Consider the following 25,846-nt stretch of genomic DNA (forward strand, 5'->3'; position numbering starts at 1 on the left):
CAACTGTGTCTGTTCTGGTGTTATTTGTGAGAAATAAGGCAGAGTGACATCAAGTCGTTTGCTAAAAATATTCATTACATCCCTTTTAAAAATACTTTTTCTTCTATTGCATGTTCCCCGTAAAACACATCATTTATTGTTAAGCAACTTTGCAAGCCTTTCCTCTTTCTTTATGCGAGTAATCATTTAAAAAAAAAAGAAAAAGACAAAACACTGTACTTTAGTGACCAATCAGAGGAATGGCAGCATTTAGGAGAGAAAATATGAAAATAAGACACAAAAATTAAACTTTAAAGCAGCAGTACGTAACTTTAACAAAATATTTTTTTTCTATATTTGTTGCTCAGCAAATGCTAACTAGTGCTAAGGCTAGTTAGCACGGCTACCAATAATGGGGGATAAATGTTTTTTCTGTAATGGTAAGTTGTTTCTCCGTGGTTAGCATGTTTAGCAGTGCGCTCACAAGGTTGATTGACAATGCTAAGGCCCTCCTCCTGACTCTGATTGGTTGTTTTTGGTTGGGAAATGATGATAGATTTACATACTGCAGCTTTAAATGGTAACTCAGATGCCTGATGCCTCACTTTCAGCAAGAGGAGAAAGAAGTGAAGGAAAATTCAGTTTTTGTTTTTTTTTTCCCATGAAGAAACTCCAGTGGGGGTGGTGGAAAGCCCTTCATTCAGGTGAAACAGTGTGTGACTGGACTGCAGTTTCAGGGGGGAAAAAACCCTGACCAGGCCTGGCTCAGCTGCAGCGAACTTTGGCCAAGAAATACGCCACGCTGAGGAAGATCCACACCACCAGCAGGTTGGGGCTGAGCGCCAACAGCGGCAGGGAGTACATGAGGCTGGGGTCCAGCCGCAGGTCGCGCACTGGCAGCAAGCCGCTCAGGTTCTTCTGGATCACACCTTCCCTCGTCCCAACGCTGCACGGTGTAGGAGGAAGAAGAACGGGAAGGAGGTGGAGCGGCAAAAGAGGAGGAAGAGAGCGACGGATGAGGAGGAAGGGATATAAACAGATGGCACGCAGATATGCCAGCGCAGAGATGGCAAATTAATAAGTGGGATGTGAGAACAAGGGAAAAAAATGTGTTGACAGAAAGTAGCTCCCACAAGGCGACACCAAAACAATAACGCCGATAAACAAATAAAACACAATCCGGCGAAAATAAGGCAGTTACAGGACAAGAACCATGAGACGGGAAGCAGAGGAAGAAAAGAGAGGAGAGAAAAAAAGAGAAATTAGGAAAGATGTTCTTTAAAGAAAGGAAAGAAGAAACAGCAAAATGGTTCACCATGTTTATCTTCTCTTTAGACATGGATGGAGAAGGAAGAGGAGGGAGAAGCACGAAGCTCGGGGCATGCAAACGTTACGGGGTGTGGGGCAATTTGTTGCTGTCAAACATGCATCCGGGGTCAAATAAAATCTGAGTTCATGCCAGCCGGCTGGGGAGGAGGAGAAGAGGAACGCGTGCAGACGTGAGGAGGAGAAGGAGAAAGATGGAGAGACTTTAAACAGAGTGGTGCGAGCGTCTCTGGGGTTTGTACCAAACAGACATTTGGAGCACAACCAGGCAAGAGAAGCTGGGAATCGCATTTGCTGTGGATCAATATCAGTATCAATAACGACCAGCAGCAGCAGCAGCTCAGTCGCTCTGTCTCCTGTCTCAGATCAGCATCGTATTTCTGCAAGCGGGGGGAAAAAAGCTCAGCTTGTTTCTTTTTTTATTTTTCTCCCTTTGCTGGAGGTAAACAGGACCGCTTTCACAATTACAATTTTTTGTATGTTTTATTTTTTTGTATCTTATGATTGAATTCATTTTCATTTTCCTGACTTTGAAATCATATGTATACAGACCCATTTGATAAATTAGAATACATTTGAAAAGTCCATTTATTATAGGAAACTTATCACTAAGTGATTTTTATACATTATATAGAAAGTTTCAAAAGCCTTTATTTCTCTCAATTATGATAATTTCCATTTACAGCTGATGAAAACGTGGCATTTAAATTAGTATACTACATCAGACCAATAAAAAACTATTTTCAGAAATGGTTAGAAATGTGTAATACTTGCATAAAGGTTATTTTCAAAATGTACTTTCAATCTGACAAACAAGACTTCGATGTATTTTCTAATTTATTCAACATGTCTGTATATATAGTTTGTAAATCCATTACCCAGACTTTGTTTTATTGGGGTTACATTCTAAAATATAAGAAAAATGACTAATTCTTTTTATAAACGTGCAGTAGTAATAGATTTTTCATGTTTTCCACTAAGCTACCTTGGAGAATAGTTTTTTCTTCAGGCAGAAGAAGAAAACTAATTTAAATTAATTACCATTATTACACATTCCTACAGAGTTTGGAGAGACTTTATTGATGCTTTACAATGTAACTGCTACGATTCAACTTGTAAAATTGGCTAATTTCACTAATTTTAACTGAGTTTAGAGAGATTAGTTACTGTTACCTCTTGGGTTTAGTCTGAAAATTCTGCCAGTCATCAACATACAAGAATAGCAATGGACCTGGTTCCACTAGAGGGCTCCACATGTTGTTTTGGGAGATTAACTTTAAGCTAACTAAAATGCTAGTGGTTTTTATTGGTTATTTTGTACATTAGCGGATAATAAACAAAATGCTAGCTCTTGTTTATTGCACAATATCTGGTGTTATGTACTGTAAAGTGCTCAAGAAATAAATGATATGCTTTGTTATTTACATAATTTGAATCTTGTATAACTGGTTTAACTGACCTGGCCGTGTAATTCACCAGACAGTAAATAACAACTAGCTATGTTCTTTGTAATCCGTTATTCTTCCACACTTCTGTGGAGTTTGGAGAAATTTTACAGTTGCTTTCAAGAAAGGAATTAAATGTGTTTGCAAATAAAATCAGTTTTAGTTGTGCACCTCAAATTTCCAACGAAAAGTAGCAGCAAAAGTTTATTGTAAAACCTGAAATATAACATCTTGCAGTAACACTATATTTGAAGAGGGGTGGATAAGACTGTCATGACACTTTCATAAACATGACATAACACATGTCATGAACATGAATAAGCCTTCATGAATATTTATGACTGTCGTAAAGCGTCATTCGGTAAATTATGACTCTTTTAATACAAAGTTGACATTATTCAAAATGTCTTTGTTATGACAACTTGACATTAACCAAGAAATCATTACTGTTTAAACTTTACCTTTAATAACATAAAGTTACCTAATTTTTAAAGTGCAATCAGTAATACTTTTATAACAAATTTACCCATCTTGCTTCCATGGTTTAATTTCAATCTGTGTAATCTAGTTGGCCCTCATTCTTGCAGTTAATACAAACCTAAAACAAAGTACAGTTCACTAGTTATTACTGGTAGCCGATGGACAAAAGGATGACAAAGGAAAAAATGATGATGATTGTGGCAAAAACAATAAATCTGCCAGTTAAAAAAAAGTTTACACATTTTTGTCTGAGATTTGTTTTTTCGGTTTTTTTCTATTAAATTAAGGACAAATCAGATTCCATCTTAGAGTTCAAGTGCTACTGGAATTACGGCCCAACAAAACAGGTTGATTCTCCTACCTGCGCATGCAGTCGAGTGCCTGCGTGAAGACCTGCGGCGCCATGCCGTGTTCATGCTGCAGGATCAGGCACTGCTCCAGAGTGACCGACATTCCCGTCCGGTCTTTGGCGCTCTTGCAGCTGGTGAAACGAACTCCGTTCAGTCGGCGGCAGATCTAACGCAGAAAAGCGAAGAGGTTTGAGTTTCAACAGGCAGATTCCTCCTTCCTTTTGCATTCAGAGGTTTTTCATCACCTCGGCCGCCTGCCAGAGGATGTCCACGTTCTTGTTCTTCCTGGCGTTGACGTTCTGGCCCAGAAACCTCAGCAGCTCAGGGAGGCAAGTCTGGGAACGGGATCTGGGAAGGCCTGGGTGGAGAAAAGGAGGGTTGTACGAGTTTTAACTCTTTCGTTTCTCATATTCTGAGACGATACAGAAACAGAAGAAGAAGAAGAAGAAGCTTTTCCAAACTCACAGTCCTCAGGAAGAACTTCTTTGAACTGTTCATAGTACGAGTTCAGCCTGGAGAGACTCTCCATGTTGATGATTTCCTGAAGGGACGTGTCACCAAACCTGAGCGGCACAAACACAAACTCAGGTTTCTTCCCCCCCTTCATTTCAATGTCTCTGGAGCACAAAATGTGAGTCTGTCTCACTTCTCGGCCAGCGTCTGCTGCTCGTTGATGCCCACGTTAAAGTGCACTGGCTGGACCCTTAGCAGCATTCCGCTCTGGATCTCCCGCGGCAACGCGTCGAACATGCTGCCCGGCAGCGGGATGCGGACGTTGAAGCCATCCCTGTTGCCCGTGATGATCGGCAGCATGTCGGGAGCGGAGCTGCCGGTTGCCTGGGTGACCTGAGTCAAAATTTTAAAAAACAAAGAAAATCTTCTGTTTTGATTTAGAATATTTGTATGCAAATTACACTGTAAAAATGCCCAAATTTATTCTAATTTTATTTTTTATATAGTTTCTAGTAAATTTATCTTGAAATAAGACAAAACTAACTTACAAGTAACTTTTCAGCAAGATATACAAGCTTGTTTTAAGTAAATAATTTTTTCATTTAGATATATAAAGTGCTTGAACTGCTACAGTTCTCTTTTTAGAATTGTTGAAAAATTATTTACTTAGCTTATATATCTTGCTGAAAAGTTATTTAAAAATTTTCTTTGCCCAAATTAAAACGTAATAAAATATATTAACTAGAAACTTCTTGGGTTTTTTGCTGTATAAATATTATGTAGTATTATTTTTACCTTAAAGGTGACGTTCCGCAGATCCATGACGCCGACGCTCATGTCCTCCAACATGGCGACCTCCTCTCCTAGACGCACAAGGAGACGCTCGGTGAAGTAAATCCAGCTAAAAAAAGTCATGAGTAAGACCTGATAGAGTCTGTTTCGAACCGTAGGTGCTGAGCAGGGACTCGTACTGAGCCAGTAGTCCGATTGTGTAGAGCTGCCGCAGGAAACCGTTGTCTCGAAGACAGTTCCTCAGTTTGATGATGAAGCCACAGATTAGGGCAGTGAGCTGCAAGGAACATAGGAGAGACATCAGAACAGGAGGGAAAAAAAGTTTTTTCATTGGTCTCTTGAGTCATGTACTGTGTGCTGACCGTCTGGCAGAAGACGATGTCCCGGCGATACTGCAGCGACACGTCCATGGCAATGGTGGGGGCGCTGTCCTGCATCAGCAGGAACACCATGGACTTCTTGGCCTTGTCAGTCATCATGGCGACGCACTCGGTAAGCGTGGTGAGGAGCGGGTACAGAGCCTCGCTCCACTCACCTAGGAGCAAAGATGGAACGGAGTAAAGAATAAAACCGAGAGGTTATCAGCTGGAAGACTGAAACTGAAATTAATCTTAATTAGACTGCTAAGAGACGGAAACGGACTGGACAGAGAGACGGCAAGGAAAGCAGAAGCGCTGACAGAAGCCAAGTTACACTGTGTATCTTTTTCACTTTACAAATGATAGAAAAAGTTATGGAAAGTGACTATTCAAAAACAAAAACAAACCTACATGAATTCAAAGTTAGAGGCAGCAGCTCTTACCTGGGTACGCCTCCTCTGCACTCGGGCTTCCATCTGGAAGAAGGGGTGAAGGTGCAACATGCATGATTAGCAGACACACATAGAAAACACTGCAGACCAGGGTCAAACATCTAACAATAAAAAATCTACTATGCAGCTTCTTCTGCGATTAGATATCTCAAGCAAAGGCTTCCACTTTATTCCCACATTGGTTTAAAGGGGGTAATTGGAGCAGATGTTTGACCATGGTCCAGAACATTTAAATTACTGACTGAAACACTGTGGACAATGACAAAGGTTAAACAACAAGACTCAATCAAATAGAAGAACATCATCCAGACGAGGTGAGAGACGTTCGGTTTCAGTCGGAGGTTTACATACACCCATGTCATATTAGTTAGTCTTTGAATGTTCAGATGCTTAAAACAAAAATAGGGTCAACAATTTTTAACTACCAGTGGTGACCCTAAGGGAGGTTAAAGGGGGCCTTGGTTTCTGGATGGTGAGTCAACAAAACACTGCACAGCAGAATATTAGAGACAGGCTACAAGAATTTTTAATTACAAGAGTATAGTCCTAATATTAGGCGAATAAAGACACAATTTTATCGCAAGAACTTCTTACTATTATGATGAAAAAGTCATGCTTATGAGAAAAATGCTTTGATAATTAATGTGATGCTATATTTTAGTGTTGGGAGTTCTCATAAAAATAACTACTTCTTTCTCCTGATATTACGACTTTATTCTGGTAACAATATAACTTAAAAAAAAAAATCTTCATTTAAAAAAAAAAAAAAAAAGATTTGTAGCAGAAGCTATACAACACGCTGCCAAACACAATGGTGGCCCCGGGTGTGCTGACATCACTTCAAACTATTAAAAACCCAAGAAGTCAATTGGTGAAAAAAAAAATCCTGATTTTCCAAAACTTTAATCCTCAAAAACGAAAAATCCTTTTCATTGCTCAGTCCTCAGAAATTTACCCCAGATTGAATGTACTCTAAGTGGATGTAAACGTCTGACTGTGACCTCTATGCGGTTCTGTGGAAAAAACGGAGCAACGAAGCAGTAGAAACAGAAACGTACAGTTTTCTTGTTCGGGGCTGGGGGGTCGTGCAGATGAGGAGAGGGCAGGCGAAGAAGAAGAGTATGGTGGTGCTGATGAAGATGGTGGAGGTGGTGGTTCTGATGATAATGAGTCCTGTGACAAACTTCCTGGGTTGATCCAGAAAGCCCGTCGTTTTTCCTCACCTTTTTATAGTCACATACACAAGAGTCAATTTACACCAACATCTGAGCGATTCCTCTCTTATTTTTATTTAATTTTTTTTATAAAGTATGATGGTGAAAATTGATTCCAGCTGAGCAGATTAAGCAGAAATGTTAGAGCTAAAACTTAAATGGTGAACAGGAGCACCTTTTCTACTGTCGCCGCCCTGCAGGTCATGCTGGGTACTGTCCAGACTACTGCTGCTGGGTCTCCTCTCTTTCTGCAACATCTTATCCACTCGCTGGATGATGCAGTCCAGAGACTTGTCCACATTGACCCAAACCTTCTCCTGGGCAGAAGACAAAAGATTTTAAGTCAAAATATGCCAGATGTGAAGAGAAAACCAAAAAGAGCTGATAGTAATAACGAGAAAACGTTGAGGAACGTTGTAAAGACCTACCCACTCCTCTTCGTGCCAGTCCACATGCAGCGAAGATCGACTGTTGCAGCCGCTCCACTTGGCCAGCAGAGTGTCCTGATCGTTGCGGAGGACCACTTGTTCTGGTTCGGTGGTAGGCGACGCTTTGGAGGCAATGTAGTCGGGCCGCGCCGCGTTCAAAGCCTGGATGGCCGAAGCCAGCAATTTGCAGTCACACACCGTCACGAGCTGACGAGTCTGACATCATCCGATGAAAAAAATATCGCTTTTAGTTTGTGGAATAAATGGAGGCAAACTCCTGAATCAAACTGCCCTGTGGTACCTTATCCGTCAGGATAGCCAGCGTCCTCTCCAGCCCGCTAGCCGATCGGTCTTTGGCGGCTCGAGAAAGCCTCTCAGCGTAGTAGTTGACCTGAGTTTTGAGCGTGTTGACGTGGGCAATGATCTCTTTGGCTCGGACGATGTCCTGGGGTATGTAGACGATGGACTGTGAGCTGGAGAGAGCGCTGCTGAGGGGGAGAAAAGACCGTTACCAAACCATACGTTGACGACACTCTGCTCTACACTTCTAATGGGAAGAAGTGAGCTCCTGATTTTAAGAAGATCTGTTTCCAGAACAGGAGGGAGGGATGCCACTGACTTGTCAAATAAGACTTTATAGAACGATACAGCTTTTACATGCACATGCCTGCTGTAGATGGTGCCATAACATGTTCTGAGCAGAGGGAAATACCGCTGACATTTCAAATTGAGAATTAGTTCTAAAAATGTTCTTTTCCAGGTGACTTTTATTAGAAACTTGAACAAACAGCCGACTTACAACTTTGCGAACTGACATTTTCAATGAATTTGATAAAGTGATGCCGTTTTACATGATTTATGGGTTTGACAACTTAAAAACATCAACAGTTTGTGTGGTGGCACAAAGCGGTGTTATTTGAAAATTGCAGTTCATAGCCTGTTAAATGAAGTAAATTAAGCACCGATCTTGTAATGACCAGCTGAACGATGCTTCTCAAAACCTTCGACAACTCAGTATCAAACTGATGCATATTGCTGCAATAACTTTTATTGGTCGTCCTTTGATCAGACCTTTCTGAATCTGATTCTGATCACAAATAAGAAAATTTACAGCAGTGGCAACTACCACTTGAAAAAATTGACCTCCAGTACATCCAACTATGGCATTAGGAAGACTGCTTGTGTCCTAGCTTTAACTTTCATAATAATTAGTATTCTGTAGCTTAGAAAATGCACCTATAATAGCTCACCTTTTGTCCTCCTCAGACAATGTAACAGAGGAACTTTCTCTTTCCACAGACTTTTGATAATTTGTGTCTTAGAGGATTTTTGTCAAGAAAAATATGCTAGAAATATGCATAAAAATATGCATAAAATATGCATAAAAATATGCTCCGCAAATGGGACGAAAAGAAAGAAATTTATTTTGCTGTGGCGCTTTGTAAACATGCCACGCAGTGCTGGAGCGCAGTCAGATGCACTGTCACATTTACTTCAAAACCATCCAGGAGGCATGGACATTTAATGAATTATTAAACTGGTTTCTCTTTTGCTTTTCAAAATAAGAGTAAAATATAAACATATTGTGGATATTGTAAATTCTCGGAAAGGATGTCTAAAGATACGTCAAAGTTGTGTGATTTCAGTTTGACCTGTTGAAACTCACATTTTAAGCAAATAGTTCAGTTTCTTTATTGCTTTCATGTTTTTTTTTGTAAACAAGCCATAACCTGGAATTTTCCATTGTAGCAGTGAGATACAAACTGTGAAATGAAAACAAGCAAAATTAAGGCAGCAACTCACCATTCCTCCTCACAAACGCTGATAATAAAAAAAAAAAAACAGTAACAGAAACAAATTAAGAAGAATGCCAAGAAATTATTACAAAGAAACATTGAATGTAAAAATCAAAGCAGGCCAATGATTTGCTGATTGGAAGGATCTGAAATAAAAACTGAAGTATGAATGAAGTAAAAAAAAAAAAGAAAAAATTAACACCAGGAAAAGAAAAAAAAAAAACATGACTTTTATCTGGATTTTGCCTGTATGAAGTCCGTGTTACATTCATGTTAACTTACTGTTTCTTGGCCTCCTCAAACTTATGGATGAGCTTCCTGAGGCCACCACTTTTAAATCCCTGGCAATGAGCAGCCGGAGCGCCGATCGTTATGACATCGTAGGTGTGCTCTGCGATGAAACAGATGACCGATTACAGAGGGAAGGACAGAACACAAAAGAATAAATGTTTTCAAGAACAGATGTTTTACTGAAGCCCAGCTCGTCCTGCACCCTCATCCTCTGCACATGGAGGTTGGTTGGCATGAATTCCAGCTTCCTGTCTGCTTTCAGGTTGCTAGCTTTGAAGGAGGGACCTGATGCCGAGAGCACATGAGGGAGAAAGCTTAATGTTTTTACTTGTTGACCAACGTTTGGAGAGCCGTGAAGACACCGACCTCTGTAGCTGTTGAGGTCAGATAGCGTTTCCTGATATGCGAGTGTTATGGACTGGTACTGGGACACAATCTGCCGTCGCAAAGTCTCCCAGCAGGGCGATAACTCTCCCAGTTCCTCCAGCTCACACACCCTATGAGAGATATTTAAGGTGAAAAAATAAATAAATAAACAAATAAATAAATAAAAGATTCAATAGAAATTACGTCAAAGTGCATATTTCATCATATTTTGGTGCCGGAGAATATTCACGGCGGTGCCTCACTTTTGCAACATTTAATGTTGCAGTAGTATCCCAGAACTGATTCAACTCCCCAAAATTGAAAAAATTTTAAGATTGAGGCAAGTTTATTAAATCAGTAAAACAAATGCTGCATATTTCTTGCAGTTTATGCAAAGATAGGTTTCAATTTCTTAAGTTTGTGTTTGTTTGTTACGACTGTACTTCCTGATTTTAGACACTAGAAACCACAGAACAAGAACGAAAATAAATAAAATGAAATTCTGAGGAGCTTGAAACTGCGGATTTCTCAGGCGTATGTTTAGTAGGGCTGTGAGGGATTTACCCCCTCCCTAACAGGTGCTGTTTTTTGTGTACTTTATATATTCTAATTTATTTGGGTAAATGTATTGTGTTTGGGGAAGTAACTTGATTTATTTACTTGTTTTAATCATCTTCTCATCTCTTTGAGGTCACCTGGTCACATGTTGCCATGGAAGCGCGTCCATGAGCAGTGCTGACAAGGACCTGGTGTTTCCAATCAGTCTCATTGGGAAAGTCCATTGTCTGAGAGGGAGGAGAGAAGCTTTGGATTTTGTTTGGGCCCAGATTGTTTTTGTTTCTAGTCTTGTTTGAGTTAATTGTAACTGTGTAAACATTTTTTAGGAATAGTTTAGTACAAATGTTTGTTCTTTCTTTCTAGAAATGTGAATGTCTCCATCCCTCTAATTAGTCCTGGTGGAAGCCAATCCTTTAAAAGCCAGGTGGCTCAGATGAGAGGGAGATTCTCCTTCTTGTTTTGTCTGACATGCTATGCTGTAGACTGAACTGAAGTGTGTGAAGCTGAAGATAAAAGAAAAAATATTGAGAGCTCTAAAACTGCTGGTTCCAGTCTGGTTTCGTTTTGGTCGCAAAACTAACAAGGGCTGAAATGGTTAATCGTATTTTGTGATTAACTGATTATTGAAATAATCGTAAACTAATTTAGTAATCGATTAATCGTTAACTAGAGTATACGGACTCGAGTAAAAATGGAAAAACATATACATATATTTAGCATGCAAAATTTAAAAATCCTTTGTCTGCAAATATGAACCTCCTCAAGTCAATACGTCAGCTGCGTGCTGTATTGATGTTAAGTCGTGCAGAAGGGGTTGAGCTTTTCATGTGTTTTTTAGCTGCAGATGCATCCTTCACTACAAATGATTAAGCATTCGCTAAAGGAATGCTGTGTTATTGCATTTTAGGCAATAATGTTTCAATTTAAAATAGAAAATATTTGTTTATATGTATCTTTTTATGCGTTTCTAGTATTGTATTAAAAAGGCTTAAATGAAAAGTCTGAAGAAAATGCCACTTTAAAAAATCTGATTAATCATCAGAATAATCAATAACTAAAGTAATGGCTCGTCGCAGCGCTGGCGTTCAGTACCTGGTGAAGTCCTCCTCCAGCAGCAGCTTGACAAACTGCCGAGGAATGTTGAGGGACAGGACGCTCTCGGCCATCTGCTCCAGGACGCGCAAGTGCTTTCCGTCAGTGGTTGGGAAGCGGTACATCCTGGACATGGTTCCTCCAAACACTGTTTCACATGCACATCGTAATGCAGTTTGACAGGTTTCGCAACTGCGCCAGCACCTATTCTTATCAATCATTCTTACTAAAACAATGTATGTAACTACAACACTGGGAAGCTTTCATTCCCTCTCCTAGCAGCTCTCTGTGACTTAGTTACCTTGTTTCCTGTAGGTACTCTGTGCTCCTGACCTATATTTTCCCTCATGCCGTTGTGGTGTCTTATGCTTAAATCTGTCTGCTGTTGTGAAGTCAGTGAAGTCTCACCTGAGCGAAGTAGGCTGTCTTTAGACAGCGAGGCGTATTTAATCCGGGCTCCCATCGACTCAGTCAGGCTCTCGTCGACGGAAAGTACCGTCTGCAGGCAAAACAAACACAGACTGAGTGAAAATTTGACCTGCTTTACACTGAATCAAGACAGAAATTTGACAACGTGTCTTTCTCATAGGCAGAGAGGAGTAATGTGCTGTCAGTGAGGCAATATACGCCAGCATGAGTCACAAGGCGATTTGGAGCTAGACTGGCAAGGAATAATGCAATAACTGTAACCACATCCAGGTTCAGTTCTGCTGGCTGCTGGGAGACCAAAGGAAGCCATTTTTCTCCAGGCTGCAATTTAAATGCAAATTGTACCCTATGTATTAAATATATATATATACACACACACATATATATATAATATATATACACACACACATATATATATATAGACTGTCAAGAAATAACTGCTTTCATATTTATATTTGAAAGCACCATTGATGAAGCTACGTAGCAATTCAGTATGTAATAAAACTAGGCTTTAAAATGTAATAACACACCATTAAAACTATTGTCATAATCGACACAAAATGTAATAAAATCCTTGAACACATTTTGAATAATTTTGCCTTGACATGTAGGTTAATACCAACGTTTCTGGCTATGAGCCTGAAAAGGCAACTAAATGAGCAAAGGTTTGGCATTTATTGGCCCAAGTTTCAACATGGTTGCTCTTACAAGTTTAATGATTAAGATGAGAACAGACAGGGTGTGATCTTTTATGGCACAATGCGCTACGTTATCATATTATCATTATAATTGCAAAATGTGTTCAAGGATCTATTGTATCTATTTTGCATCATCACACAATGCGGCGTTACATGCTATTTGATGAACTGTGTCACTGAATAAGATCTTCCAAACTTCCAGGAACCCAATCAGATTTCTTATAATGGTCTTAACCTAGTGTGTAAGGAGAAAAATGACAACAAAAGCTGATAATTTTGTTCCTTACTCGACCATTGATGCTCTCTGGCAGATTTCTAACAGACATCCTATGATCAGCCCTGTCCTCCATCTGCAACGCCGCAATGGTGACCTTCCCAACGCGTTGGTTCTCTGCCGATCTGTCCATCCAAAAAGAAAAACACAAGCTGGGTTTTATTTGTAGAGTTCAGGTTAGGTTATTGTGCAGGAAAACAAACTTCCATCAAAACTGCTGAATAAATGACTGAAAATATCTTAGATGCTATGCTTCCTCTACAGGATTTTAATTTCATGTGTAGGTGGTTTACCGCAATTCAAGCTCTAATCTGTGGCCTTTCTCCTGCAGAAGTTCCTTCACAGCAAAAAGTGCAAACCCCAACATGTACATCTGAACATAAAGGGAGAGACAACAGCTCAGATTTATGTTTGGTTTTCTTAAGGTGCCACAGGTACATGTCAGAAGATTCGTACCGTCCCCTGCGAGCGGTCCTTTACGTCGTACACAGCCAGCTTGACCTGCGTCTGGGGGTTGATGTTACAGTCCTGGAAAAAGGCGATGCTACTGAGGAACATGGGGTTACTGGTGCCCTGAGGGGAAACCAAGAGGACTTGCGTTACACCAGTGGTCCCCAAATATTTTTTCTGTGAGGGCCACATAACTTTTTCCTTCTCTGGTGGGGGGCCAGAGTCAGTTTGTAACAGAAAAAGTGTGACGATTGCAGGAGTGCCTAGATGTAAAAATATATAGTTTTCCAGAAAGCACAATCAAATAACTCTCTCTGGGTTCTTCACAGAACAAGTCAGGAAATAAATAATAACACTATTAATGAAATAAATAAGAACCAAACAAGCCTCTCTGGATTATAGTCCGTATTTTCCGAACAATGAGCCACACCGGACTATAAGCCACAACCCCAAAGTTTTTTTTTTTGTTTTTTTTTAAACCAGTAAACATACACATCTAAGCCTCAGATATCTCTGCTGTTCCAGGTTTTCCGCAATGATGCAGCAGCAGCAGAGGGGGGCGGACACCCAACATTTGAGTCATAACAGGTCAATTGACTATCACATTTATTATGGTTGAAAAAGAAAAAGTTGCCAAGATTAGATTTAACAGAACTGATTACGGTAGTTTCCGAATGGTAACTGTAACAGTAAAAGTGCTGATCCTTCGTGTCCGCTACTAGTTTGTGGTAAATCAGTGATCCCCAACCTGTTTATTACCGCGGACCGGTCAAGACTTGGAAATTTTGTTGCGGCCCGGGAGAGGGGGTGGGGAGGTGAACAGTCAGATAAGGTTTCTGCATGTTGGTGTTCCCACTAAATACTGAATATGCCCCATTTGGGTTGTCTTGGCCCTTTTATCGCAGCCTGTGGGGTTTTCCCTGACTGGGAACGAGAATACAACCTGTTGAATGTGACAGGTAGCCAATCAAAAAGCGCAGTGACATCAGAACAGAGGGGAATCCCAAACAGCTGACATATCGCGCAACTGAGAGTCTGGTGGATATCGGAGATGATATGTGGAAATATTTATTATTAAATCTAAAAGGTCATTATTATGTTTATTCAGTTAAAAATGTTAACTATGAAAAAACATATTCACCTCCAAATCATAGTGCAGCAAATAGAGCGGCTGCTCCCGTTGTCTTTTATCCACCGCCTTTTCTTTTTGTTACRYCTTTTATCTCTTAAAATGAGTCCACAAACTATCACTACTGCCTCTACATCGTCATCAGTGTTTGGTTATTCTAAATTCCCGCTATGTTTTGGAGGGGGCCTGGGGGTTCACTGGATTATCCTCTGGAATCGGGATGTTTGTGACTGGAATCGGTTCGTGCAATGTGGCTGAACACGAACCGATCGAACCTGTACTTTTATCAGCTCTGTGGTCACAGAGGTTTGGAGAATCGGCCGACAATCTTAAATTTTGCATCTAAACCAGACTTAAGACTCAAAAGCTCTACTCCTCTCCTCTTGACCACTGCCCAAACGCTCTGTCTCTGGTCGCTATGGTAACGTTTATATATATCCCTTCAAAATAATATACAGAAGCGCCACAAAAACGAACATTTTACTTTTGTGAAAATTTTAACTCACGATACTGACTAACGGGAGCACTGAGCTTGTTTCTCTGCAACAAGACGGTCCCATCAGGGAGTGATGGGAGACGATGACACCCGAGGTGTGTTGATTGAGCACAGCGTGCTTGGTCTCTACGTGGCAAAGCAGCTTGAAGTTTCATTGCCTCATTAGCAGCCGGTCGCCGCATGTTATGCAGAGCGGGCTTGTAATGTGGGACTCACCTACCGGTCCAGGATAAATCCATTCTCCTGTCTCTTTTCTGGGCCTTTTCCCCTTTGCAAAGAAACTTTCCAAAGACATMKKWWYWSKTTCTKAMTSATYWTRCTGCYWKTKGGCTCAATGTTGGCACGTAATTAACCAGACTTCCAATGATTCACTTCCTGCTAAAGAGCCCTCTGGTGGTTGAAGAAAAATCCACATATAAACGGCTTGTAGTTCGGAAAATACGGTATATGAAAAAAAATCTAAATGCTCTCTGGTATTGTTCAGGGGGCCGGACCAAAAGTGGAGGCGGGTCGGATCCGGCCCGCGGGCCGTAGTTTGGGGACCACTGTGTTACACAATGCTTTACAAAAAGCAGTTTTTTGTTCAGCTTAGCACTCTTGACAAGCTGATTCTAATCACTAATGGTACATATTCTTAAGGCAGTATCGTCATAAGTCCCTTCTCCATTGTCAAGTCTCTCTCCATCTGGTTAATGTCTGATCTGGTTTTACTCAGGTTGGGTGGGTCCCCTGACTATGAGCAAGAACGTGGGTGGATGCTCCAATGATATCATTTTGCGTTTGTATATTTGTTTGTTGAGGGTTAACCCTGTCCAGCTGATGCTCTCTGTGCTGTTCTTCTACAGTTGATAAAAAGATTGAGACCTAAAGGTTTGACCATGGTGGAGATGGTGAGATCCAACCTGGACCTCACCATCTCGCCAACTACTACAGTCTTGTCACAGATTCTACAGGCCAATCAACTCGTTTGCACGCAATACTCTGCGTCTGGCTTGTACCAGAGGTATTATGATGACAGCTTTACCGGAGTAAATGTTATATAGGATTGGTACTATTAATTTATAGATCCTGAAATGTAAGATGCTCATTTATTTCAGAGAATGACAAGAAGTCTGAAACAATGCATGGAGAAAACAGTTAAAATAGTTAGCTTTGTCTACACCTTAACATATTTTTCTACCCTCTGACTATAAACAATGTAGTAAAAAACTAAAAAGAAAAAATGGAGAAATTCCAACAGAGGTGGTCAAACAGGGTCTGATTTTATTAGATGATTGGCCGGTGCAAAACAATAGAACTACATAACAATAGTTTGTTGTGATGTGCATTTTATTTTCATGCATGGATAATGACATACATCTTTTAACTGCATTACCTAAATTCAGCGGTTGAACGCTTAAAAAATTAAAAATGAAATGACATAATCTGAATAAGATGACTAATTCAGATTACTTTGATATTAAATATTAAAATATTTAATTTTGATGAGACAAAATTAAATATATGGATTTATTTAAGTCTATCAAAACCACAGCCTCAAGGTTCTCCATTGCAGAGTGTTGCTACAAACAAAATAATCAGCCGACCACGTTTGCACATTCGTGTCTGTAGTGACACTTGAGCAAATCCAGATATTAACCGGTTAGAGTGAGACGAGGTGATGGAGAAGAGGCTATAATCGGTTCCTCTGGACGGGACTGACCTCTATGATTTCGGTCTGGGCGTGTTTGGTCCAGAAGGCCTGTGGTGGGGTTGTGCAGCTCACTGCTACAAAGCTGTTTGGTTTTCGCTCCAAAGAGGGAGTGGCCAGTTCGGTGCAGGCTGGAATACACCGACAACACTTCTACAGTCACCAAGGCACAAACCAAGAGGTATTCAGGTAGTTTCTAGAAGACTGTGGTAACGCTCACCGACACTGAACTCCAAAACAGGCTCGTCTGGATCTTGACCATTTCCTGGAAAATAGGAACACAGCGATATGTGACGAGAGTAAGCTGGAGTCAAACCTGCAACATTTACACTCCAAGACAACTGATCCACAGAAGGTCCATAAATCCTGTGACTCCTCACCTGCGAGTACCAGGCCAATCATCTCGCTGGAAAGCTCGAAGGTGTTGGCCCGGTACACCGACCATGGCCTCTGTGGTCGTTCTTTCCGCTCTCTGCCACCGGCCATGTCGGTCCAGCAAAAGTGGGCGACGGGACGGCGGGAGCCCCAAACACAGACCCTTATGAGTGCGGAAGCCCACTCCCATGTGGCGAGGCCCTGTGAAGATCCACGGTTGAGCCGCTGAATGCCTCACCACCTCTAACGGAACCCAGAGAGAGAAAAACAATCAGTTTTGGAGTTAACTGCTGATTCATAATGATATAACCATATATTTTTGTTTAAGTTTTTTGTAATTAATGTGTAAAAATGTGAGGCTCTCAATTTGACAACAAAAGCTTGGTTGAGTCTGGGTTAGCAACAGAACAATATCTACAGAATTATTAGTATATTAGTATTATGGTGTGGCAGTGGGTTAGTCAATGCCCATATTTCACTTATTTGAAATTCTTCCATAACGACGAGAAAAGCCGATAAAGTCATCCAGAAAGTGTAAACAATGCAGATAAAGAGAGTTATAGCTGCTGTCTCTCTAAACTACAGAGTCATGGCCCTAATTAGTTTTTTCCACCCACTGCTTACCCAATCTGTCGTACACTTGAGGTTTTATGAAGGAATTTCAGAACCCTAAAAAGATTTAGCACAAAGACTCTCACTTTTAACAGGATTACTTTAGGGGGGGTTTCAGTGAGAACTTCTATAAAGAAGATAAATTTGTATTTCACAAGGCTTTTTTTTGTCCATCTAGCACTAAATGCTCTACTCAACTTGTTTCACATATTCCGTGTTTACATCCTTGTCGCCATCTTTGCTTTTGGGGAAAGTTAGGAAATTCTGAGCTCCCTATTGGGAATGAGGACGTCTCACTCTCACTGTGTGCCGTCTCCACTGCTTCTGTCCCACTTTAATAAAAGAGCAATTAGCCTATTTGGATGGAAGCTGTGTACACAGGGGACAGTAGGCGGCTCCAATGGAGAGATTCAATGGTCTACTTTAACATCGCGCACAGAAAGAGAGACAAATTCAGCTCCATCTACAGCCCAAACATTAATGACTCAGGTTTAAGCTAATATTAAAAAATAAAATACATTAAATCAGCTTTCTGATACAAATGAGAAGTCCAGCTTTCTGAAAAAGTTTCAAAGTGCTAATATACTTATCTGATATCTGATATACATATTCTGTACCGATTCAAAACAGAAGGTGGGTCTGGCCTACTTCCTGGCATGTGGGGTCCAGCACTCAAAGTGTCCCACTTTATAAACGACCCACATGTGTCAAACATCTGGAGCAGCTGGTGTCCTTCGTGGACCAAAGCAAGTCGATCTGATTTCCATCCGAATTTGAATGGCGTTTGCATGAGAGCATGAGATGTTTCACACGTTCCAGCACATAAACCGTGACGATCTGACAATCTACTGTTTACAAAACAAACAGTTTGTCGACTTGATTTAGAGGAAGCTGAAAGGAAGGATCAAGTTGCTTGACATGAAAACGGAGTGCAAACCTGCTCGAATTTTCACGTTTTGACATGCTAAAACCACAAAAAACTTCCAAGTATGTTACTGGGTTGTCTGGTTGTAAATAAACAAATATTAATTTTCAGTATTTTTTTTACAAAGAAAAACTTGAAAAGTGGCATGCATTACTATCCATTCACCCATCCATCCATCCATCCATCCATTTTCTTACACCCTTGTCCCTTAGTGGGGTCGGGAGGGTTGCTGGTGCATATCTCCAGCTAACGTTCCGGGCGAGAGGCGGGGTCACTTTACTACTCCTGAAGAAAAGCAATCATTGAGCATGAAACTGCAAATGTCACTTCTAATAGTTTTAATTTAACAACTGGTTTGTCCATTTTTCCATAACGATCATATTTATGGAATAAACTGCAAAGAATTCAATGGTGTGAATGATTGAAATTCAGTAAAATAGAATTTTATTTCATCATACGAAAACTGTCTGAACTGATTTTTGTTGTCATTACATTTGTTGACAAAACTTGGTTACGTTTCAGTTGAAACACAGCTGAAGCAATGATGACCAGATGAGTGAGATCTATGGTCTGGAAGTGTTTTAGCCAGCACTGGCAGTTTTATTTCCCTGAAGTGGAACTGTGATCATGGATCAGTGAGGTTGTTGGAATAAAAGCAGACGTAGCTGGAGAGTTTCCGAGGTCCTGCACTCTATCGAAAGTGTTTACAATTTAAAGAGAACAATGTGGGTAATGCTGGCAGAGGACAGGACATTAGTGTGTCTGTGTGCTACTGCAGAGATCGCTTGGCGATAGGTTTGTACTAAAGATAAACACAAAAAAGCCAGTAAGGTAGCTAGCTAGCCAGGGAATCTTAGCAGTGAGTTGCAGAACATGATGAAGATGTTTTAAGGATGYGCAGAAGCCCCGTAGCCTGATTTTTCTTTAAAGACAGAAAAATTTATTGAAACTTTTCATCTTTGCCAGCATTGATGCATTTGTACTCCTTTGTTTTAAAAACAAGTGAGAATTTTCCAGTCTCTCGTCCAGCTGAAGTCACTTTTTTTCCATTTCCAATGCCAAAAAACGTCTGAAGGGGCTTATTCGTCTCCCATTTTCGTCATCACATCATCCTAATCTATGTTTCTTCATAAATACCAACTCAATTCATTATTGCCTTTCCTCTGTATCTACAGACAGTCAAACATCTTTCTATGTTGATGTAAGGAAGGGATTAACTGCTACAGAACAAGGATGAAGAATAGAAATGTTTATTGGTCATATCTGTAGATGACAGTCATCTACCAGTTTGAAATGTAGTCATACAATAAATTTATGGTGTTGCTACAAGGAATGAGGAAAAGCAACCTTATAAGGCAGCTCCAAATTTAGCCAGCATGAGATCCAAGAGTGTATATGTCTGTGAGTCACAAAAACTGGGGCACACACTCACACACACTTTGTATAAACCTTAGAGAAGGCTTGTCAGAGCTCCTGACACTTACAACCCATGTCTGGGGTGTGTTGCGTGAATTTTGCTCTAGTAGGACCTGGTGGAACCAAGAGCAACACAAACTCAGGTCAACTGTGATTATATTCACTTTGTCGTATTTCACTAAATACATTTCCTGTTACAAACTAAGCAGAGGTTATTCAAGTCTATCACTACTTCGTAAGAATCTGGCAGAAAACGCCAAGCTGCCACCCTCAGATTACAGGAAGTTGGTTAGGATACTTAAGATCAGCCCAGCAAGCTTCAAGCCTGTCACGAACTCAAGCTTGTTCACAGCAGAGACAAAAGATGCTGACAGAACGTCTTTTTCCTGGACTGAAATTTGTAGGTGCCTGTATGAGGCAGTAGTTCATTTCAATCCAAGTTGATTTTGATAGCTTTTTCAATTAAATTATTTTTTCATTTAGTTTGATGATCTGAAAAAAAGAAGTAGAAACAGAAGAAGGGAGCTTGTAATTTGCACGCCACTTTTAAGAATTTGTTTAAGGATCCCAGCAGAAAGAAGCGCCAGGCTTGTCCTTCGCTGATTTGTATAAAAGAGCAACAGCCTCTGTGAGTGTTTACAGCTTCTGTCTTTGGTTTTAAGCCTCAGGCACAAAAGCCAGATTCAGGGACAGACAATGCAGTTGACCATACATGGCGAAACTCACGTTTCAATGCTTCCTCTCTCCGAGCAGCCCCGCTTTTTCTCACTCAGAGGACCGAGAACAGTTTATTAGGGCCAAATTTGGGTCTTTCCTCGATGTCTGTAAAACACAGCAGATGGAAAAATGAAAACGTGAAACAAATCACAAACAATTCAAAAGATTTTATTTTAAAAGAAAAAGGGAAGTAGTAATGTTGACACATGCTGTTTCACTTTTAACAAGCCGCATGCAACTAGGTCTGATTTAATCAGACTGCAAAAGACAGGGTTCCTGCAGGTTTCGCCAACTCAAAATAAAGACTTTTTAAGACCATAATGAATGAAATTTAAGTCCTGTATCACACAAGAATGTCAGATATTTTGTAGTACTCTCTACATCCTTAGTAATAAAACTAGCAGTGTTAACCAATGTCATCCAGCCAATTGGTGATACATATGCACTATCCATGACAGACACAGAAAAGCTAGCTAGTTAATTAACAGTTAAGCTAGCTATAATTGTTGACTGTGTGCTCTGACTTTGTATTTTTGTGTTTTTATGATGTAAAGCACCTTGAACCGCCTTGTCGCTGAAATGTGCTATATAAATAAACTTGACTTGACTTAGCGAGAAGCCATGTACTAGCAGCTAATCACCGGTAGCGCAACAACCTCAAGTCACAAAACGCAATAAAGATATTTGCACGCTACTCAACTTTGGCCTGACAGAAAAGTCCCAGAAGAAAATAAATGTTTAAAAGCTAGATTAAATAGTCCTGTCGCAACAAAATTTAAGACCTGTGATTGACGTATTTAAGGTATTTAAACATGAATTTAAGACATTTTAAGGCTTTACACTTAGATACACAAATGTAAAACTGTTTAAGGACAATGTAAAATCATCCGATAGGTTGTCGCGGGAGAAAAAGTGTTCCTTCGACAAAAGCAGACAGGAAGTGTGGATTTCTTGGAGGAATTTTATCATGAGTGAAAAGTCTCTGAAAAGTTTTTCGACTGAAGCGTTTTAGCTTAAGAACAAATCTTTATGACCTCCCTACCTTATACATCATCAATATTTAACATGGCAGTTGATTTTGTTTTTTCTCTCGCATTGCAACACAAACTTCTATGTATTAATTTAAGTTAAAGTAAAAGAAAAAAAGGAATTCCCACAACACAATGGTGCTATAATACATGAAAAATAAATCAAAATTAGAATAAGAACTGACAGAATTTGACATATTCATCTATAATTACAGCTGAAAAATTACATTTGAAAAAAATAACTAAGTACTTATAGCAAAAATGGTTAAATCTTTATTTTGTAAACATTAAGAAAAACCCCCCCAACAACATCCGTTTTCTTGTCTGCTCCTTTACCTGACTGTTAAAATGCCAGTCGGTGTGAAACAATGACTCATCGAAATCATCCAGGACATATACATTAGCCAATAATAAACCCCTATGGGATTTTCACATTGTTTTTGATGCTGGTTTTTACCACAGCACTAAAGCCGAACATAAACACTGTAAAACAAGCCTTGGCTTAGTCATCATCAGGCTGCAGGACTGAACCAAAATCAGAGATGCTCCCCCGACAGCTCTCTTCCACCCTCAAGGATGGGCATCAGAACGAGACATGAATAATTTCTTTATGGGGACGGAGCAGCTGTGGCCCTTTCACATGAAAATGAGCACCGGCCTAGGCCACAAACACAAAAACACACACAGTGACGTAGCGAGCATCTCCCAGAGCCTCATCCAGTTCTCTGATTTTTTACAGTTGCTTTCACTGACGGAGCAAAGAGTGAGATAACGGAAGCATCGCTAACCGAATGTAAACCGTCAAATAAAGCAACCATAAGTTTCCAGGTAAATTTCCAGGTTGTTTCTGTGTCTTGAACCGTTGAACAAGAAGTGCATTGAGCTTCCTGCCCTTTCTTACTTCACTGGTAAGAGGACTTGAAGCAACACGTATTAGCCTCTCAAAGTCAGACTGTAAAACTGTCAGGGACTCAAAGTAGAAAAAAGACACACGTCCCTTCTGTCGTTTGTGGAGGAGTGGTTTTTGGCAGAACATTCAGTTTGTCCGACAGCAGTCACAGACAACACGTTTAAGGGTGTGACCCGAGGTATTAACCTCACATACGCAACTGAAGTTTGTCATTAATGGGAGGTCATTTGTTTGGCAGCCAGAAAAATATTAAAATACATAAGTGAAAATTATGACAGAGCCCAAGGAAAATGCCATATCATCATCTTAAGGCTGGGTTTTCAATATTGGGACATTCCTGAATGGAATTAAGCCGTACCATCTAACTATCTAAAAGAGAGCTGGGTCTTTAATGTTTTTTTTGTTTGTTTGTTTGTTTTTTTATATACAAAAGGTTCCAGCTGGAACCTTTGTGTTCACACGTTTCTGGTACACCTCAAACCATGATGAGCAAGCGACATCCGCAACACAAAAATGGATGACAAAGCCGCTTCTCTCGGCCCACTGAGGCACATTTTTGCTTAAAAAAAAAACAAGCAGATTGGATGCTGGAGAAGATTATTGTTGTGTTCAAGTTTTGCTAAAAGAAGTTAGAATAACAGCAAAGCTATTCAAGTCTAAAATAGTATCATCAACTTAAAATTCTCCAGGTCTGACTTACTAATGAGCTAAAATGGAAATGAGCCCCAACATAAGACCGGATTAAATATGAACTGCCTGATCATCACCTGTAAGATCCTCAGTCACTGCTGATCATATGGGATCATACAAACTTTTCAATACAGAGGAAATAATGATAAACCCAATGACTACAAGGTCCACCTATTGTTCTGATATGCAATATTCAGAGAATTTTCTCTTTGTAAGATCGGCAGCCATATTTAAAGTTTTGCACATATGTAGAAACTTTATTGTGTTGAGTAGATTGAAAATTACCTCATAACCTTTCCTAGATTGACGGGCAGCAACAATTGCTTCACAAATCCAACGGAACATTGTGTTTGTATTGTGAGACTTCACTTAAGAGAGTAGAACTCACAGCAGAACCTCCTTTAAAGCAGAAGTGAGCCAAGAGGGTCAACTTACAAGACTCTTTCAAAGGACACCACAAGCTAAACTTCCTGCAGTGTCAGAAAAACAAGTAGTGGACGCACAAACAACAAAAAAAAAGCTTTCAGATCCTAAAGAGTGCACCGTCCATCCACGTCTGTGCTTCCGTTTTGAATCCGGTCACCATTTGCATCACGTCTTTCCCAATGAGGCTGCATTGGTCTATTAGCAAACAGCGTGACGATGCATTTCCCCTCACATCCTCCGAACATCGCAGCACAAATCTGCAGCCAAATGTACATATGACATCAGCGTTCCAGTGCACAACGGTCTGCAGCCTCGGGGTGTAAACAAACTCACGCTGCAGATGCTGTCACGAGGCGGCAGGCACTCACCCATTTCCTCTGCTTCACTTTTAATACTCACTCTGACTGCTGCTGCCTCTTGAACACTTGATCCAGTTAACACTTTGTCGACTGCAGCGGTTGTCCCACGTTTGGTGCCGTGACCGGGTGAACAAGAAGTGCAAAGTGCAAAGAACAGAAATGACTGGAAAACAGGGTTACCCACTTATAATTTCTGATGTTTATGTGGATTAGAGGAGCAAGAGATATGAAGGGGACGGTTTTGGTCAATGGAGGTGTTCCAAACTGCAAACAAAGTTCAAGCCATGAACTGCAGACCGCCACAACACAAGTGACACTGTCCACACTGGAAAAAAGGTTTCAGAAAGAACAACCAAGGAATAAGTCCGTGCTCCAACTTCACCTTCAAGCGAAGGGCTCCACTGCAGGCCAGGAAACCAACTGATTTAAATGAGCTTTACAATTCCTACCAGAAAGAGCGGTCACATGTCCAGACAGAATAATCTATTTGACCCTGTACGTATAATTTTTGAAACTGTGTCAATTGAAGAAAATCCACCATAACTCCTCCTACACTCAACTGTTGACAGACACTGGATGAAAGGTGAACAAACACCGACGTCTAGTATTTTAATATCGAAAGCTGAACATCTCACACAAATCGGTTTTCAGTTGCTCTTTCTCACCGTCTCAAGATGCTTTTCAAGAGCGCTCACCGCGTAGGAAACCCCGTCACGCCCCACATCACTCTGCGACAGCTGTTCAACACAAAGCGTAGCAAGACGGCTGCTGAACCCGAGCTGCCGGCTACACGGCGGAGCGCTGATGCGTCTTTAACCTCCCCCGGAGTTCATCAATATTAAAGAGGCCGTTACTTGAGAACAGCCGGTATCGGCAGCAGACCGCATATGTGCTCACAAATTAGAGAGGCTGATGTTCAGGAGGTTCTGCAGCTTTAAAGTGCTCAGAAGAAGAGCAATTCATTTTAAAATAGACATAAAGCTGCTGTGGCTTTTAGCTCTGAGTCAATACATGTTTGAATTTTTTTGTATTTTATCTTCCACTTTGCTTATACTGAGCTAAAGAACGAGGACATTGACATTTCAGTGTTCCTAAGATAACTGAAATCAACTCCATTTTAGTTCATGTGAAACAAATAAAAGGCTTAATTAATCTTCTTATGCGACCTTTACACGACATGTTTGATAAAGATTTGTCTCCTCGCTGGATAAGCTGTGTTCCCCCAGCTCCCAAGCATCCGGACGACCAGCGGGCTGCAGGCATGCGCTGGTAACTACCCACACATGATGATGCACAGAAGCAGAGGAGCGTGGATCAACAGGCTCCCTGCCCACAGCTGATTGGACGGGTTTGATGAGTCACGACGAGCACATGGCGTCGATGAAAAAAACAAAGCAAAAACAAAACAAAAAAAAAAGCATTACAGTCCACCAGAGATGCTCAGATACAGTCAGTGATAAATTCTGCCGGTAACCTCAAGGGACTCCTATTTAGTGGAAGGAGACAGCGTGGGGGGGGGGAGAAGACTAGAGTGATCTACATATTAAAAGTGCCAAAACTACCCTACAGGTATCCAGAAAATCTTCTGGTGAAACTCCAATTGGCTTCCTGCTAAATCCTACATCAGATCAACATATAGATCAGTTGTGGTGATGCAAATAATCACTTTTAAGAACTATCACATGAAAGTTCTTAAAAGTAGCACAAGAAAAAAAAATCTAAGGGAAAAAATTGTTTACACATTTTTTTAAAAGATTTTATGAAGTAGGAAATTGTTTTTACATTTTTGTGATTTTTTTTTCTAACCAAGTTAACATTTTAATCTTTTTATTTTGTCTAGA

General features: G+C 40.5%; 1 protein-coding gene across 11 annotated transcripts in view; it reads right to left on the bottom strand.

The window, feature by feature from the left end:
- LOC103473821 (type I inositol 3,4-bisphosphate 4-phosphatase-like) overlaps positions 1-25,846 on the bottom strand; it is a 32,843-nt gene that overhangs the window by 5,797 nt on the left and 1,200 nt on the right. Inside the window, exons 2-27 of one of the 11 annotated variants that reach the window (XM_008424350.2) lie at positions 20,602-20,697; positions 16,928-17,165; positions 16,768-16,812; positions 16,560-16,678; positions 13,239-13,355; positions 13,076-13,155; positions 12,796-12,907; positions 11,790-11,880; positions 11,382-11,529; positions 9,732-9,862; positions 9,546-9,650; positions 9,357-9,465; positions 9,082-9,099; positions 7,580-7,763; positions 7,279-7,494; positions 7,026-7,167; positions 6,695-6,859; positions 5,628-5,660; positions 5,188-5,360; positions 4,979-5,102; positions 4,829-4,896; positions 4,227-4,426; positions 4,046-4,143; positions 3,826-3,938; positions 3,592-3,746; positions 628-925 (exon numbers count right to left, since the gene is read on the bottom strand). In XM_008424350.2, coding sequence (XP_008422572.1) covers positions 745-925; positions 3,592-3,746; positions 3,826-3,938; positions 4,046-4,143; positions 4,227-4,426; positions 4,829-4,896; positions 4,979-5,102; positions 5,188-5,360; positions 5,628-5,660; positions 6,695-6,859; positions 7,026-7,167; positions 7,279-7,494; positions 7,580-7,763; positions 9,082-9,099; positions 9,357-9,465; positions 9,546-9,650; positions 9,732-9,862; positions 11,382-11,529; positions 11,790-11,880; positions 12,796-12,907; positions 13,076-13,155; positions 13,239-13,355; positions 16,560-16,678; positions 16,768-16,812; positions 16,928-17,033 — 3,033 coding nt within the window. In that variant the 5' untranslated portion in view covers positions 17,034-17,165; positions 20,602-20,697 and the 3' untranslated portion in view covers positions 628-744. Of the gene's footprint in view, positions 1-627; positions 926-3,591; positions 3,747-3,825; positions 3,939-4,045; positions 4,144-4,226; positions 4,427-4,828; positions 4,897-4,978; positions 5,103-5,187; positions 5,361-5,627; positions 5,661-6,694; positions 6,860-7,025; positions 7,168-7,278; positions 7,495-7,579; positions 7,767-9,081; positions 9,100-9,356; positions 9,466-9,545; positions 9,651-9,731; positions 9,863-11,381; positions 11,530-11,789; positions 11,881-12,795; positions 12,908-13,075; positions 13,156-13,238; positions 13,356-16,559; positions 16,679-16,767; positions 16,813-16,927; positions 17,166-20,601; positions 20,698-25,846 lie in introns of those variants that run through there. The other 10 variants (XM_008424341.2, XM_008424388.2, XM_008424371.2 and 7 more) reach the window with 10 other exon arrangements.

This window comes from Poecilia reticulata, linkage group LG2 (assembly GCF_000633615.1).
Source record: "Poecilia reticulata strain Guanapo linkage group LG2, Guppy_female_1.0+MT, whole genome shotgun sequence".
Taxonomy (NCBI): Eukaryota; Metazoa; Chordata; class Actinopteri; order Cyprinodontiformes; family Poeciliidae; genus Poecilia; species Poecilia reticulata.